This window comes from Drosophila ficusphila, unplaced genomic scaffold (genome assembly GCF_018152265.1).
Source record: "Drosophila ficusphila isolate 14025-0441.05 unplaced genomic scaffold, ASM1815226v1 contig_414, whole genome shotgun sequence".
NCBI classification, from domain to species: domain Eukaryota; kingdom Metazoa; phylum Arthropoda; class Insecta; order Diptera; family Drosophilidae; genus Drosophila; species Drosophila ficusphila.
The window spans coordinates 7,828,939-7,843,574 of record NW_025064328.1 but is presented as its reverse complement, the minus strand read 5'-3'; the positions used below and the strand labels follow the sequence as shown (position 1 = coordinate 7,843,574).

The following is a 14,636-nucleotide window of genomic DNA, read 5'->3' as shown; positions in this document are numbered from 1 at the left end:
ATTAATATATATTTTTGAACTAAGATACTTTAAGCAATAAGAAGCAATTTTGCTTTTTCTACTCAAAATTTATAATACCGAACCAAATGTTTATCTCGGTATCCAGTAAAAATCATAGGACAAAAGAACGTGAGTCAGTTTGGAGAATATGCCTCGACAAGTTCAAGAGCACTTTCCAAGTTCAAAATTTCTTATCTGCAGTCGGCTTTAGCATTAAGCTTAGCTTTTGTTTCCTGATTTGCGCTCAGCTTAGGGAAATGCATTTCGCTTGCGATTTCAGTTGAATTTAGATTCCATTGAGCTCGGTTCAAATAAATATTTACTCGGAATGGAATATTATTTAACAATATTTATAATACAAATGCTGCCTTTAGCCTGGTCACTTCAAGTACCTTCAAAAACAAAGACAACTAAAGCTCCCTTAAAGGACGTATTACCCTTTAATACTACGCTAATACCTATTGTGACAGTTGTTCCGGAAAAACTGGCCGAAGTCCACATCGACCACCATAAAACAATAAGAATAAGCAAGGGAGATCTGGATGATCTGCTGGATGTTTATATGGAAAAAATAGCTGAGAGTGCTGCCACCATTAAGGACAAAGAAATTGAGATAGATAAACTGCAAACCAAGGATCAAACGGGCGATGACTTGCTCCAGAAATTCGAAAACCTCACTCAAGTGTGTAGTGCCCAGAATACTACATTTACAACTCTAATTAAAGAAAAGGATGCTATGATCAAGGAACTGGAGCAAAAGGTAAAGATATACGAGACGCGGATGAAAAGAAAACAACATGTTTTGACGGAACTGAGGAAACAGAACGAATCCAGTGCCTTATTAATCGAGCATCTTAAGGGAAAAGTTGTTTACTTCGAGAGAAAATTCCGGGAGAAAAAGACGATCTGCTGGCTGACTGGGAAGCTGCCACCACGAGTTGCGTCCCCTTTGGTACATACCCTGGGATCCATTTGATCCACTTGCCAGGGTTCCAGCCCTTTTTGGTTCCCTGCGAGGGACAAACTGCAGCTGGACCTGGATGGACTTCCATTCAGCGCAGGCTCGACGGATCCGTGAACTTCTACCGTAATTGGGATGCATATAAAAAAGGATTTGGCAAGCTGAATAGAGAGTTCTTTATCGGTTTGGAGAAATTGCACAGAATGACGAATTCCCAGCCGCACGAGCTGTATATCAGCATCAAGAGATTCAACGGCGAGACGAGCTATGCTCACTACGACAACTTTCTTATCGGCAATGAGGAGGAAGGCTACGAGCTCAAGTTACTGGGTCACTATCAGGGGAACGCCAGCGATGCGTTGCGCACCCACGACAAGATGAAGTTCTCGACCTTCGACCGGGACAACGACGCCTTCACGCACATGAACTGCGCGAAGCACCACCAGGGAGCCTGGTGGTACGACTTCTGTTCCCGCAGGTAAGAAATTAAATTTACAGGTCTTGTTTTTTAAAAATGGTCTGAACAGTCCGTGAAATCAGAAGCTTACAAAGTTCATACTTTCAAAGATAGTTAGGTGTTATATAGGTCTTACAATTTCAAAGTATTTTTTTTTGACAATTCCCATTCATATTTACATCCTTGATTTATTAAATAAAACTTCAGCAATCCTAATGTTCATCACATTTTTTTGGTATATCAGCAAAAATTCAAACTCTCAACGTTATCAAAAATGAAATGTAATGTTCTATTATCTATAATTTCAAGTTGGCTATTTATCTGAAGTATTCTGGAAATCATAAAGTGAACATTTTTATGATAAGTTACCATTAATTGAATCAATAACTATTATTTTGTTACTGACAAACATTATTAAAATTATTTTACAATTTTCGCTTATCATTATAGATACCAATAAATCTGGTTATGATTATTTTTCAAAATGATAATTTAGAAATATGACAGTGTAATCTTAGTAATGAATTTCAACATACATGTCAAAATAAAACCTCAAACTTTATCAATTGATCCATTATAAGCAAATATAAATAAATTTGTTGATCAATTTGCTATCTTAAAGATAAAAAGTTCAAATTATACTGACAGCTAAACTGTACTAGAGATTTCTGTTCTTCTTTTAAGTATTCATATTTTTTCTAAATAATAGTTAATTTATTAAAATTTAAATTTTGTATTATTTTCCACGTTTTAGCAATTTGAATGGTAAATACTTCAAGGGAGAGGTGGATAGTCCGGAGAGCATCTACTGGGAGCCGTGGTACAGCTTTCGGTCCTTGAAGTCCGTACAAATGCTCATCCGACCCAGGAGCCAAATGGAGCTAAAGGACCTGCCGAAGGCCAAGCGGACGCCAAGGAATCCGAGTTAATTAGCTATTAATTTCAACAATCGAGTGCTGGAGGCAGTAAATTTTAACTATATAAATCTCACTTCGATGCCAGAACCTATTAATCTCTGTTCTTGCCGCTCAAACGCCCCCTTCGGCAGTTGATTAGCTTTCGATTTTGTATTTAGCCCCGGTCTTGGGGTAATTACTCCGTTACAGTTCAATGCATATCGCTCTAGACTTTTTGTTTGTTTCCACACAAGTCATTGGGTGCAATTAATTTTTATTTTCCGCCGTTCTCGTAATTTGCTCTGTTGCAACAATTTAATGAAATCTAATTGAGTGTGTGCACTGGGCCGATAAAAATGAAATAACTCTGGACGCTGGGGAGATTCCTCCGACTCATTTGTCACTTGCACTTTCGTCGGGCGGCTGAAGCCGCTCAATTGGAGTCAATAAACGTTCGGCAAATAAGCCAAAGGGGCGGTATCTAAATTAATATCGATTCAACCGAAGATTTACGACTTCGGTAAAGAGTTATACGTACGTTCCAGTTCATAGAGGAAAATACTTATTCCAGCTGGTTAAAACCAGTTCAAGCTCTCTTGATATTCTCAAATTTCGATTCCAGTTGATAAGGCCGAAATAAACCGTACGTATAGAAACATTCCAAATGACTTTGTTTAATAAATATGTATATTTTTGGTTTCACTTTCAATGACTTTGGGTTTCGACTCATAAACCAGTTACAAGTATTCAACGAGCGGCTAATCGATCGATTACGACGATAAAGCTTACAGAACTTGAGAGCAACACTTGTAGCCATTTATCAGACATTCTTAAATAGCAAATAAATACATTACTTAGTGCTAGATTATCAATATGATAGGTACAAACTACAAACAGACGGCAATATCTTTAAGTACACTGGAACACATCTAACTCTTTACAATTGACTTGTAAATATAATAAAGTGCGGAGCAGAACTTGAGTGGTTGGAGTTCTACTTGTCGTCCGTTTGCCCCTCGAAGCTGTGCTCCCGCTTCTTGTGCCATCGCAGGCTGGCAAATTGCGCGAATCGCTTGCCGCACGTGCTGCACTTGTACTTCTTCACCGCCAGATGCAGCTCCGTGTGCTTCTTGAGGTTGCCGTAGGTGGTGAAGGTCTTGCCGCACACCGTGCACAGGTGCTTGCGGATCGCCCAGTGGGAGTTCATGTGGTCCGTGAAGCGGTTCTTCTCGTAGAAGCCTTTCGCGCAGATCGGGCAGTGGAATGTCGACTGGTTGAGATGCCGACGTCGGTGGATGTCGAAGAAGGACCACGTCTTGAAGGACTTGCCGCACAGATCGCAGATGTAGGGCCGCTCGCCGGTGTGAGTGCGCAGATGGATGGCCACCTCCGTGGATGTGGCGAAGCGCTTGTCGCACTGCTCGCAGGCATACGGGAAATCCCTCCGATGCCGTCTAATGTGCACCGTCAGGTTGCAGGGCATCTGAAAGCCCTTCCCGCACAGGGTGCAGATAAACGGCTGGGTGCCATCGTGTCCGGATCGATGCACCTTGTACTGATCGCAGGTCTTGACGAGCTCTGAGCAAATATCGCATCGAAACGGGCCGAGGTTTTGGTCCAGGAACTCGGCCAACTTGGCGTGCAGCAGGGGAACGCTGCTGGAGTCATCGGAGTCGGTGAGTATCTTTCGTTTCTGCGCCGAAAAGTCCTTTCGCAGTTCGAACAAGGTCTTCTCTAGCTGCTCCGTGGAGTAGGCAGTGTGAAAGGTGGTGTTAATCTCATCCAGCATTTGACCCAAAGCTTGCCCACGATAAGCGTTCGAGCGAAAGTCGGGGTGGTCAACATCCCAAAGAGCAGAGTAGTTTCGGTAAATCTCCACAAACTGCAGATGATCCTCGGTATTCTTAAACGATATGGAGCTGGCATCAATGAACTTGGTCTTCTGACTGGTCTCCACCACGCCGACTTTCTGCAACGATTCATTTATTATAACAAGATTTTGAATTGTGGTGAAAGCTGACTACCTTGCTGATTTTGTTGAAGATCTGCTCCTGCAATATGGGTTGGAGAAACTCCATTTCATCGTAGCACCACAACTTGGGCAGGTACAATCCCTTGTGCTTGATCACCATGCGCAGCTCCTTGCGATAGCGCGTCCTTAGCTTCTGAATCTCCTTGTAGCACTCCTCTCCGCTCAGCTCGTAGTTCAGTTCCTCCTGCAACTGTGAAGATATCTCCCTGTAAAGGTCCTTCTTGCAGCACCTTGAGTAATCGTAGTGCTGCGGATTCCACAGGCACTCCAGTCGCTTAAAGGCATCCAGAATGAAGCTGAGAACCTCGTGGTATAACGCTGATTTGCTGCATGATTCTGCATCCGTTTCGCAGGATTTCTCACTCTCGGCGCTCTCATTAGAGATCTGAAAAGTTAAAAGTCTAAATTACTTCCCACTAACAAAAAGAACGGCATTTGATTGATAACTTACCTTGGCCTCCCGTTCAGCTCTTCGGTTTTCAATGACGCCTCTGAGGAAGTGCATTCTGTCGAAATACCACAACCGTGACTTGTACTTTCCACCGAGTGCGTTCAGTTTGCTCAGCTCCCGACGGTATCTGCCCTTTATTTCCTTCAGCACAGCAAAAATCTCCGCTCCGGAGAGCCTTTTGTGGCAGATGGTCTCCAACGGAGCAGCCAGTTCTCCGTAGACACTTCGCTTGGCATTGTACTTATAGTCTGGATGTCGCGGATTCCACAATTTCTCAGCGCGCTCGTACTCGGCGAGCAGAGAACTCACAAATTCACGATTGCGCTCTAGCTCTCGTCGACTTTTCTGGATTGAAAGACAATTTAAAATCATAAACGTTACCATATAAAAATCATGACTCCTTCTATAGGTGGTAGTTTTTGGGTTGATGTTTTATTGCTAAGATATTAACACTTGTAATATGATAGTTAATCAATGTTATATATTTTGCCGAAGCTTGGAACTTGACAATGAAAATTAAAAAAGAAAATTTCGGTCTACTTTAACAAGTCTCTATGTGCTCAAGTAATAAATTCGCAACATTTTTATTTAAAACAGCCGTAAACTCATTTGAGCAGGAATTACAGGAATGAATTAAATTTGTGTTTGACAATGTACACTTCTATCGGTTTTTAAGCAAGTTATGGGATCTCTCATTCGTTAGAGATTTCTAGAGATCGGTTGTGGTTTACTCACCGATTGGAAATCCACGCTGCTCGCAGTGCTGCTCGTGGGTGAGGTGGGCGGAATTGGAGTGGGTGGCGTGGCTGGTGGCGTTAATTCCAGAACGTTCTTCTCCGGCTGAGCACTTGGCACCTCCTGCTCCTCCACCACCACCATATCCACCTCCTCCTCCGGCACTTCATCTTTCGCATTCTCGTTTTCCGCCTGACGAAGCTTGCGCTGCATTGCCTGCATTGGGAAGAACAAATATTTCGCATAAATAAATAAATTTGTAGCATTTGCCACTGGTTGGTTGTGTGTCTCTCAGATAACCAGAACCCAACCGCATGATCTCGCTCCGGGTTTATCGTAGCTCTGGAAAACGTAAACAAACAGAGCTGGTAAACAAAAAGGGAAAGTCTGCACTTCGGCTCCCTCGTTCTCGATACCCGATTCTCGAATATCAGCGGCTATTGGCCTTTGTGTCGTCGTCATTGTTCTTATCGCACTGACTTCTACATTCCATATATATATGGCCCGACTTCTATATTCCCATATAACATACAAATGTATTCCCTGATTCCTCAATGTGTGTTTCCATTTGTTCGCTGTTTTGTTCGTTTCTTATTTTGTTTTGGATTTCGTCTACGAATAGGAGCATTTAAAATACAACCCGCATAACTACTCATTTATCGTATTCGCAATAGATCCACTCGTCTATATCTCCCAAGAAGAATTCCATGAATAATTCAAGGGCAGCTGTCTGGAATTAAATATGCCAGACTTACAAATCTTGGCTGAGTGGTGTTGGAAGTTTTTAAGTTGATCGTCAGCTTAATTTGTGATTCAAGAATGACTAGGATTAAGTTAAAAAGTACAAAACAGAGCTTATTCGCTCTACAAGCAATTTAATATTTAATGTTATGACCATAAGTGCGGTTTGCCAAGACATTTCGTATTTGCAGAGCTGGTGATTAATATTCCCGGAATAAACCCGACCTACCTTCACATACTTTAGAAATGCCGTCGATAAGGTCCCGCAATTCCAGTGCCCTAATTAACAATCCGCACGGTCCAAATAAAAACCGAAACGAAATTCGTTTTCGCATGCAAATGTTTTGTTCTGACAAACACTGCATACGGTATCTAAATAGGATGAGCAGTTCTAACCGGTTCCCAAACAAAATGCGTGGAGACAAACGAAACTTAAAATACCTCACAAAAAAAAAAAAAAAAAAAAAAAAAAAAAAAACAAATTAGTATGCTTATTTGGGTAATTAGTTACTCATGTTGTCAATTCAAAAAAGAAATCTCTGTGATTAATTACTTTCTCAATGGAAATACCTCTTTACATGATTTTACTCATTTTAAATTTACTATTGGAAAGGGTATTTGTAGCATTGGCTTTAATTCGGATTTTTTTTCAAGTATTTATTTTGGCCATAATTGGTAATTGTAGTTGACGCCTGATTGTCTTGAAATTGAGTATCCAGTGGCCACCACAACTGTCGATATTTCAGCCCGTTAATATATTCCACAATGCATTAGTATTGTATTATACCAACCACAAAACGTCGATAACGTTAATGGTCCTAGATAAAGGGAAATGTGAACCTCCGCATTAGGAGTTATTGTTTTTCCGTAGTTAATGTTTTATTAATTGTACTTGCACTTATTGATCCAGGTGTCCCAGAATTCTAAATGATTCGTTTGCCTTCAAATGTAATTGCCTTTGAAGCCGTTTCATGAACTACGTACTACTTGAATAGAAGAGTAATCTAACCCATTCCCATTCCCTGACAAAAAAAAAACTACAGCTGTGCCCCCAATATTCCCTGTTGATCAATGAAAAAGGGTTAATGGCCCAAAAGGCAGTTGATTAATCGGATAGCATTACAACAGACACCATCCACCAATCATTCAACCATCGAACAGGGCCCTGACCTTTCGCGAATCCAGTGAAAGCTAACACCACTTTTCCGAGCTAATTGAATAACTGAAAACTGCAGAAGGGAAAATACAGGGAAAAAAGCACGAGCCTTGGCCCCAATTAAAAATGCAATTTCAAACGTCGAAATGAAAGTTGCGCCCTTTCTGGTAAAGCGAGCGAAAACATTTTCATTTCGAGCGAGTGGAGCGTCAACGGGGGTCACACCCACTCGAGGCAAGAGCCCCAAACCACTCGAGGTCCTGCGGAAAGGTGAGCACAGTAAACCCATTAAAGCCAGCACCGCTCCCTGCTGACCCTGCAAATCCTTGACGTCGCTGTCTGCCTGGCAACAGGAAATAATTCCATTTCGAGCTGCAATGCAATGCACTGCACTGCCATACACACCCACATGCGTTCTGTTCTAGTCCATATCGAATGGTGCAAATGGTTGAACAGCTGTTCTATATCATATTTTTTCATTTGTACCCTTGGTATTTTAATGGCTAGGGTGTGCGGGGGGTATACTCAATACTCATACTTCATGTATGCTATAACGTTGATTGCTATTACTGAATTAAGTCAGCGAAATTAATTATATTATTTCAAATAACCCTTTCTTTTAAAATAAAATTCTAAAAATCTTTACAATTTTATAAAAATCAGGTTGAAAGAGAAACAACTCTGAATAATAATGATTTATTGAATCTACTTTTATAAAACAAAGTAAACATTATTTAAATAGGGCAAGTTATTGCCTCTTAGCACTAATATTTGGTAAATGTTTATGATCGATAAAAGTATGGTTAGTCATTCCAAAAAGAGTTACACTTTGCATAGCCTTCCAGGGAATTCTAGTTCTCGTTTCCACTGTTTTACTTTTTTTTTTTTCCTATTACTTTTTTCAAATATTGGTGCAACAAAAGACTCAGCAATTTGTCGAGCGGAGTGGAGCAAACAAAGGCTCGGCTAACTTTGACTGGCTGACCAAAGAAAGTTAGTTTAACCTGCCCAGTCTGGACAGTTGAGTTGGCCCTAGACGCCCGCGAAATGTGGGGTGTGGCTGGTCGACAGCCCGATTGCCCACCCCCCATGTATTTCACCGTACTTCGTTCGAGCCCGTCCGGAATTCTCACTGGACTGCGTCACAGCTTGTGTTTACCGAACACGCAATTGAAATAATTGATCCAGTTAACAAAATTGCATAGAAATTCAATAAACAACAACAACAGCGCACCATATTCCGGGGTGTAGTTCTCTCGATGAACATTGAAACCCGATCGCAGAGCAATCTTATTGAGTTATTTGAGTGCTTTCCCCCTTTATGTTTATTTATAAATTGTCCAATCGAAGGGGGTAGAAACTCGTTAGAACTGTCAGAGTCTTGAAAGGCGAGCTGAAGAACAGAATATTGGAGAGCAGAGGGATCATTGAAGCCATAAACAAATATCTAACCGCAGAATGGAATTGTAGGAGTTCAATTCGATTTGCTGGCACCAAAGAACTTTCTTGGACCAATTTATAATGCTTTTCTTGGGGATTTAATTTCTTTGTTCTTTCTAGTAGGTCTCTCTTTTATTGAGTCAGAAGTGCATTTAAAGAAAATCACTACAAAATTAAAAGAGTATCTGAACTTAATATACTTTCTTTCTGTAAAGATATATGTATGAACAACATGCAACTAACCATTTGTTCTTCGTTAACCAATTTATTTTTGTTTCGCAAAATAAACGAAGGATATGGCTTGTACATTTTCAGATAATCTTGCCTAGTTTCTTTTTAATAATAAATAAATTGCACGACACCATAAATATTTCGCTTCTTCGATTAGCCGCACTTGCACTGCGGTCTATTTCAAAGTTGGGAATCCGTGGGTCAGACAATGCCAGTCTAGACCAATTCTGGGTGCGAGCAACTGCGTCATCTTGCTCTTCAATTAAAAGCTATTGTTTATTGCATTTGTCACCAGGCAAAAAAATATGCGGGCAGCGCCAATCAAAAGTTTCTTTGATGATGATGCGAGAGATGCTTCAAATTAATTAATAAAAACTATTATTTTGATACATTGTCATTGTGGCATGGTGATTATCGGATCTTTTCCTTGCGAGTCTCAATTAGAAAGGGAATGCGAAACATGTAGCTTAGGAAGTTTAATGGGGGAAAGGGGACTGGTTGATGCGCAAATAAAAGATTCATGGGAAAGCCCATTAATACACCATTTAATACCATTGAAAGGCTTTTGGCCTCAAATGGTGTCAGTGCTTGTAAATACGGCCATGGTTGATTGCGAGTTTTCGGTTCTGTTTTCCCCTTGCTCTGTTTGATTTGCGGCCCAAGGGAGGTATTTAATTGATCGAACGAACAGAGGCTTTCGGCAAGCGTCTTGTTTTCCATATAGGTTTAGGCCCAAAGCCGCGTTCCCATTTTTGTATGCTATATAAAATTATACCCCCGCAAGCCATATGACAACGAACAAAGGCAAAAACGGCGACATGCAAAATCCGGGAAAACACGAGACTCAAACGTAATAAAGCCAACGTGAGCTAATAAATTATGAAGAATATTTCAGGTTTTTTTCACGCAACCCGTTTCGTTTGCTTTTATGGCCGAGCATAAAACTCGTCCACGCCCTGATGGAAGCCCCCCGAAGCCGTCGGGAAATAAACCGATAGGAAACCTTATAGAGAACGCGCACAGGAACCGGGAAGCAAACAAAGGGAAAGCCAGATTCAAAGATAATACGGGGGCATTAAGTGCAATCAATTTCTGACAAAATAAATGCGCTCGCCCATGTAAAACTTTAAACAAATAACTTTTTTATTCCGCGTCAGTCACAAGGCTGCATTAATTAAATTAGACCGACTATAAAACCTCCTCAACTGATCGATCGTGGCCGACTTGCGGGTGGAAATCCTCAAAAGACCCCGTCCAGACTAAATGTTTAGTTAAACTTGTTAATTATTTAATAGGCATGGATGTGCTCGATAAAAACTGAAGCGGTGGCTGTCAACACGTCCTCGTTTTCTGTTTGAACATGATTAACGTGCACATAAATCGAACCTTCCCGAAGATTTGAAACGCTGAAAGCAAATTATCGCCTGGGAAGATAATAAACGGAACGCATTGATACGACTTAAGATTAGATTAGGGGCGATGATATATGGGACTTTTTTCTCAATGCACTCCCAGCTCTGATTTAATGGATTAATGATGGTTTACTTGGGGTACAAGCTTTTGATTTGATAGGGATACAATCCCAAACAAACAACTAATCGATGATAATAACTTCTCAGATTTGCTGTATTCCTAGAGAAGTTTACTGGAATGTTTTCGTAAATTTAATGGCATGTTACTTGGCATTATTCAGTAGCCATTCCAGTCAAATCGTTGGTCAACTATTGTTTCCATTCGTCACTTTATTTGGACAATGATTTATGGGCCGAGCAGGTTTTTATGGCAGGTGCTCTTAAAATTCCAATTTACAAGTGTTTAAATGAACATTAAAACCTCCTTAGTTAAGTCCCGTCGCGCTTTCTTATCTCTAAGCCATTTTCAATAGCCGGCAAATAACGACAAAAATCTAAAATTATTTTATTACCCCAACGGCGATATGGGCGGTGGGCTGGAATGATAGTGATGGAGGGGGAGGAGGGCTAAGTGGGTTGTCTGGGTCGCGCGACGACTTCCACGATCGATCGATTGATCGGACATATCTTAAATTACTTAAAGTGGCGAGAGCAGCGCGTCACCGACATTGTTTATGGATATAAATCATAATGGGCACAACACTTACAAGTGGTTGGAACAGGAAAGCAACGCAATTGCCAAGATTTCGATTTATGTGTGACTGCGAATATCGTAAATCAGTAAACACGTACAAATCCTACATTATTTTCACCGTTTAACCAATTACACATGGCCCACTGTGGCTAGCGTCGTCTGCGAATGCTTACAAAATCGAAGCTTAGATAATATTCCCCCTATTTGTTTACCTATTTGGGGTCTAGATAAAGAGCATGTCGGCCGACAAGCTTGCCCAATGCTGATAATAGCAATGCCGAAAAAACAACGAAATCACCAATAATTTCTATTGCAAGTGTCGTGTACGCAGCCTACGGGCAAATAGAAAATGATTATTTATCAGCATTTCAATTTCTATTTCCGAGAGTACAGCTCAATGCCCGGATATCTAAGGAGCGATAATAATAAAAACATTCTAACGGTCTGCCCCACGTAAAAACCACTGTTTGCTTTATTTTTTTATCTGTGCGATGATGACAACAAATGCATCCAGAGCACTCAGACATGCGAGTATTTATTCGTACTATTTTCCTTTAATTATCATTGAATTAGCTCATGTGTGAATATATTATTTATTGGCATTTACATTGCGTCAACGGATCTGTCCTATTTTTGGCCAAAAGAAAACCAAAGAAACCGCGTCACGTTAAATTATTGGAGAACTCGCGTATTTTCCATCTTTATTATGAAGCTTTTAAAGCTGATTATCACCTAAAACATTGTAGTGATCACCTTAGTACATAGAAATAGTCTGAAGTGCCTGTCAAAGCACAGGAACCAATTTAACTTATTGACATTTGAAGTACTTTTTTTTGGCTGTTGTACAAAAAAAATAATAAATTCTTCATACTAGCTTTTAAAAGTGAAATGTTGTTTCCATATGCAATGGCAATGTTTGCTCTTAACCGACGTAATTTGAATTCAGAAATTATTAAAAATGTAGGTTTCTTGGAATTTCTAGAAAAATATACCCCAGTTTGTGACAGAATCCACAAGTTTTGTATCTCCCTCGTTGACATAAATAATCAGTTTAATTACCATTTAATAGCCATTTATTTTTAAAAACCGTCCACGGAGCAAAGGCCTCCGCCAAACAAAGAAAATATGACGGGCAGTTTTCCAAAAACACCCAATGTTTGTGTCCCAAATATCGAGTGTTTTTCAGCCTCAATTGCTATATGTATATTTTTTTTTTTTAGCACATAAATCGCTTCGAACGTACAACAAAAGATACGGTTGTTTTTTTTCCCGACCCAGACATTTTCATGTCCACAAAAAAAATGGAGCAAAACAAAAGTGAAAACCTGAAGAAAAAGCTGAAAAATTGCGTTGCTTTGGAAAACAACAAAAATCATTGAAAATAGCAAGGGAGCTGGCAGAATGACAAACTGACAGACTGGCGAACTGACAAACCAGCCCCTCCAAAATAAATAAAGAACAAATATGTAAAAAAAAAAAAAGCCCACGGACGGCAAACGGGACTTAAAAAGGGGAAGACAAGAACAAAAGAGAAGCATGAGCGCGCAAAATGTGCGACACACTTTTGCTCAATATTTTGTGTTGTGTGCCATTGCGCCGTTATTTTGAAGGTCAAGTGACCAGGGAAACCTTCTCCGGAACTAGCTGCGCCCACCACCCCTCTGCAAACCCGCCCCTGCCCTTCTGACAGCAACGGAAAGCCGTTTTGCATTACAAAATCGCATGAAAAAAGGGGAAAGTAAAACTTAAGACAGTGAGAAACCGGTATGGGAAACATGAATAAGCCATATTTTATGTGTGAAAAATATAAAAAACTATAAGTAATCCCCGATGGCTTTAAACGTATTATATAGATAAAAAATATGAATTTGAGACCGCATATGTATGTATGTTTGTCCACCGTAAAAGCTATGCGCTATCAGGCGTTAATGAGAGGATAAATTAGGAGATAAGCCCAAAGATATTATTGGTAGGATTACAACAAATACACATATATTTTTTTTTTTAATTCCAAATTTATCAACAAAAGTTAGTTGATGTTGGTGTGTTAAATATTTGTTCGTCATATGTTTCTTATAAAAGCAAAAACGTATCTAGTTTTACTTTTAACATATTTAGTTGCTATTTCTGTAACGAAATTTCTGAAGACCCAAGCGTCATTTATTACCCGACTGTAATTTCCGGCAGCGAGTGCCCACTGTGGCCGTGGCTGAAAATGGGCAGCGGGTGATTAACTTACCACGCGTCGTGTCTCATACCGCGGGAGTGGAGTTGAAACCGGTGGTGGTGGCGGTGGGGCCACTGGAGTGGGTGGAGTCATCGCCACCACTTCGTGCACTACCCCAAAGGGATCCAAGTCGAAGGACTGCAGACAGTTCCCCTGCAGTTCGTCGCTCGAAATGTCCGCAGAAGGAGGCGGCGAGGGTGGCAATGGATTTTCTACCACATATACCAAATCTATTTCTGGACTTTCGGCTGGCGTTATATGCAGTGCGGGAGTCGGCGGAACAAAATTCATTAGCTGGAGGTCCATGTCCGCCGGCCAGCTGGATTTCTTTGGCTCTTCCGACGCGTAAATTTCCGGGCAATCCAGCTCCATTATGACCAGATCGGTTTCGCTCTGCTGCTGGGCTCTCTCCTCCCCGGAATCGTAGCGCCGCCGCATGTCCTGGGTGTGCTGCATCCGGATGTGGTCCATGAACACGGAGAACTGCAGGCATATCGCCGGACAAAAGGCGCAATTAAAGCCAAAACTCTGGACGTCCGGCGAAGCGGTGATTTCCCCGCACTTGCGGAAGAAAGCGTAATCCTCCAGCTGCCAATTCGAGCACTGCGACTCCTGCAGCTGCAACATGGTTGCTTTTTCTCTGGACCGACCCCTCACCCGAAGCTTTGAATTTTCGCTATTTTTTGGCGCACTCGCGACGAAGGAACTGCCGCCAAACCGAAACGAGACGCAGAGCTTTCCGATTCGACCTGCGATCCAAACAACCGGCAAATGCAAAGTGCAATGTGACCGGGCGGGCGCTTTGAGTTATACAGTCGGCGGGTGTCAGTGTGGCCAACGCGCAGGACTGCTGAATACCGTTCTGACAAAGCTTCCGATAGTGCAATAAATTTAAAATTCCGTATTACATTTTAAAATAATTGAAGCATCCATCAAAATCAGCCTAAATTTTGTAAAACTATTAACTTGTAAACATATCAAATTTATAAATTTCCGTAAATTAAACAAAATTTGAACTAAATTATTTTATGGGTACATTGCCGCAAGTTATCTAAGCCGTACGTTAACTAAAAAGTTACAGTTCCATTTGTAGTTCCAATAATTGCACGGGGAAATGCGGAAATTTATAACATTAAATTTATCAATAAATTAATTTAAAACGAAAGTATACATTTTATTCATCAAATTTGATTTTGTTTAATT

At 40.8% G+C, this 14,636-nt stretch overlaps 2 protein-coding genes across 2 annotated transcripts; one reads left to right on the top strand and one right to left on the bottom strand.

Annotated features, from left to right (window-relative positions):
* The first annotated feature begins 328 nt into the window (after positions 1–328).
* On the top strand, positions 329–2,853 carry LOC108090464 (fibrinogen gamma chain). Its single transcript, XM_017189162.2, is given in 3 exon segments — positions 329–893; positions 896–1,439; positions 2,173–2,853. Coding segments are annotated over 3 exon segments (1,284 nt in total). The 3' UTR covers positions 2,348–2,853.
* Positions 2,854–2,979: 126 nt separating this feature from the next.
* Positions 2,980–14,227, bottom strand: LOC108090463. The gene is made up of 5 exons (XM_017189161.2): positions 13,446–14,227; positions 5,533–5,748; positions 4,798–5,142; positions 4,339–4,731; positions 2,980–4,283 (listed from the first exon to the last, which is right to left on the bottom strand). Exons 1-5 carry the CDS (start codon positions 14,058–14,060, stop codon positions 3,309–3,311), a joined length of 2,544 nt encoding a protein of 847 aa, XP_017044650.1. The 5' UTR covers positions 14,061–14,227; the 3' UTR covers positions 2,980–3,308.
* Positions 14,228–14,636: the final 409 nt, after the last annotated feature.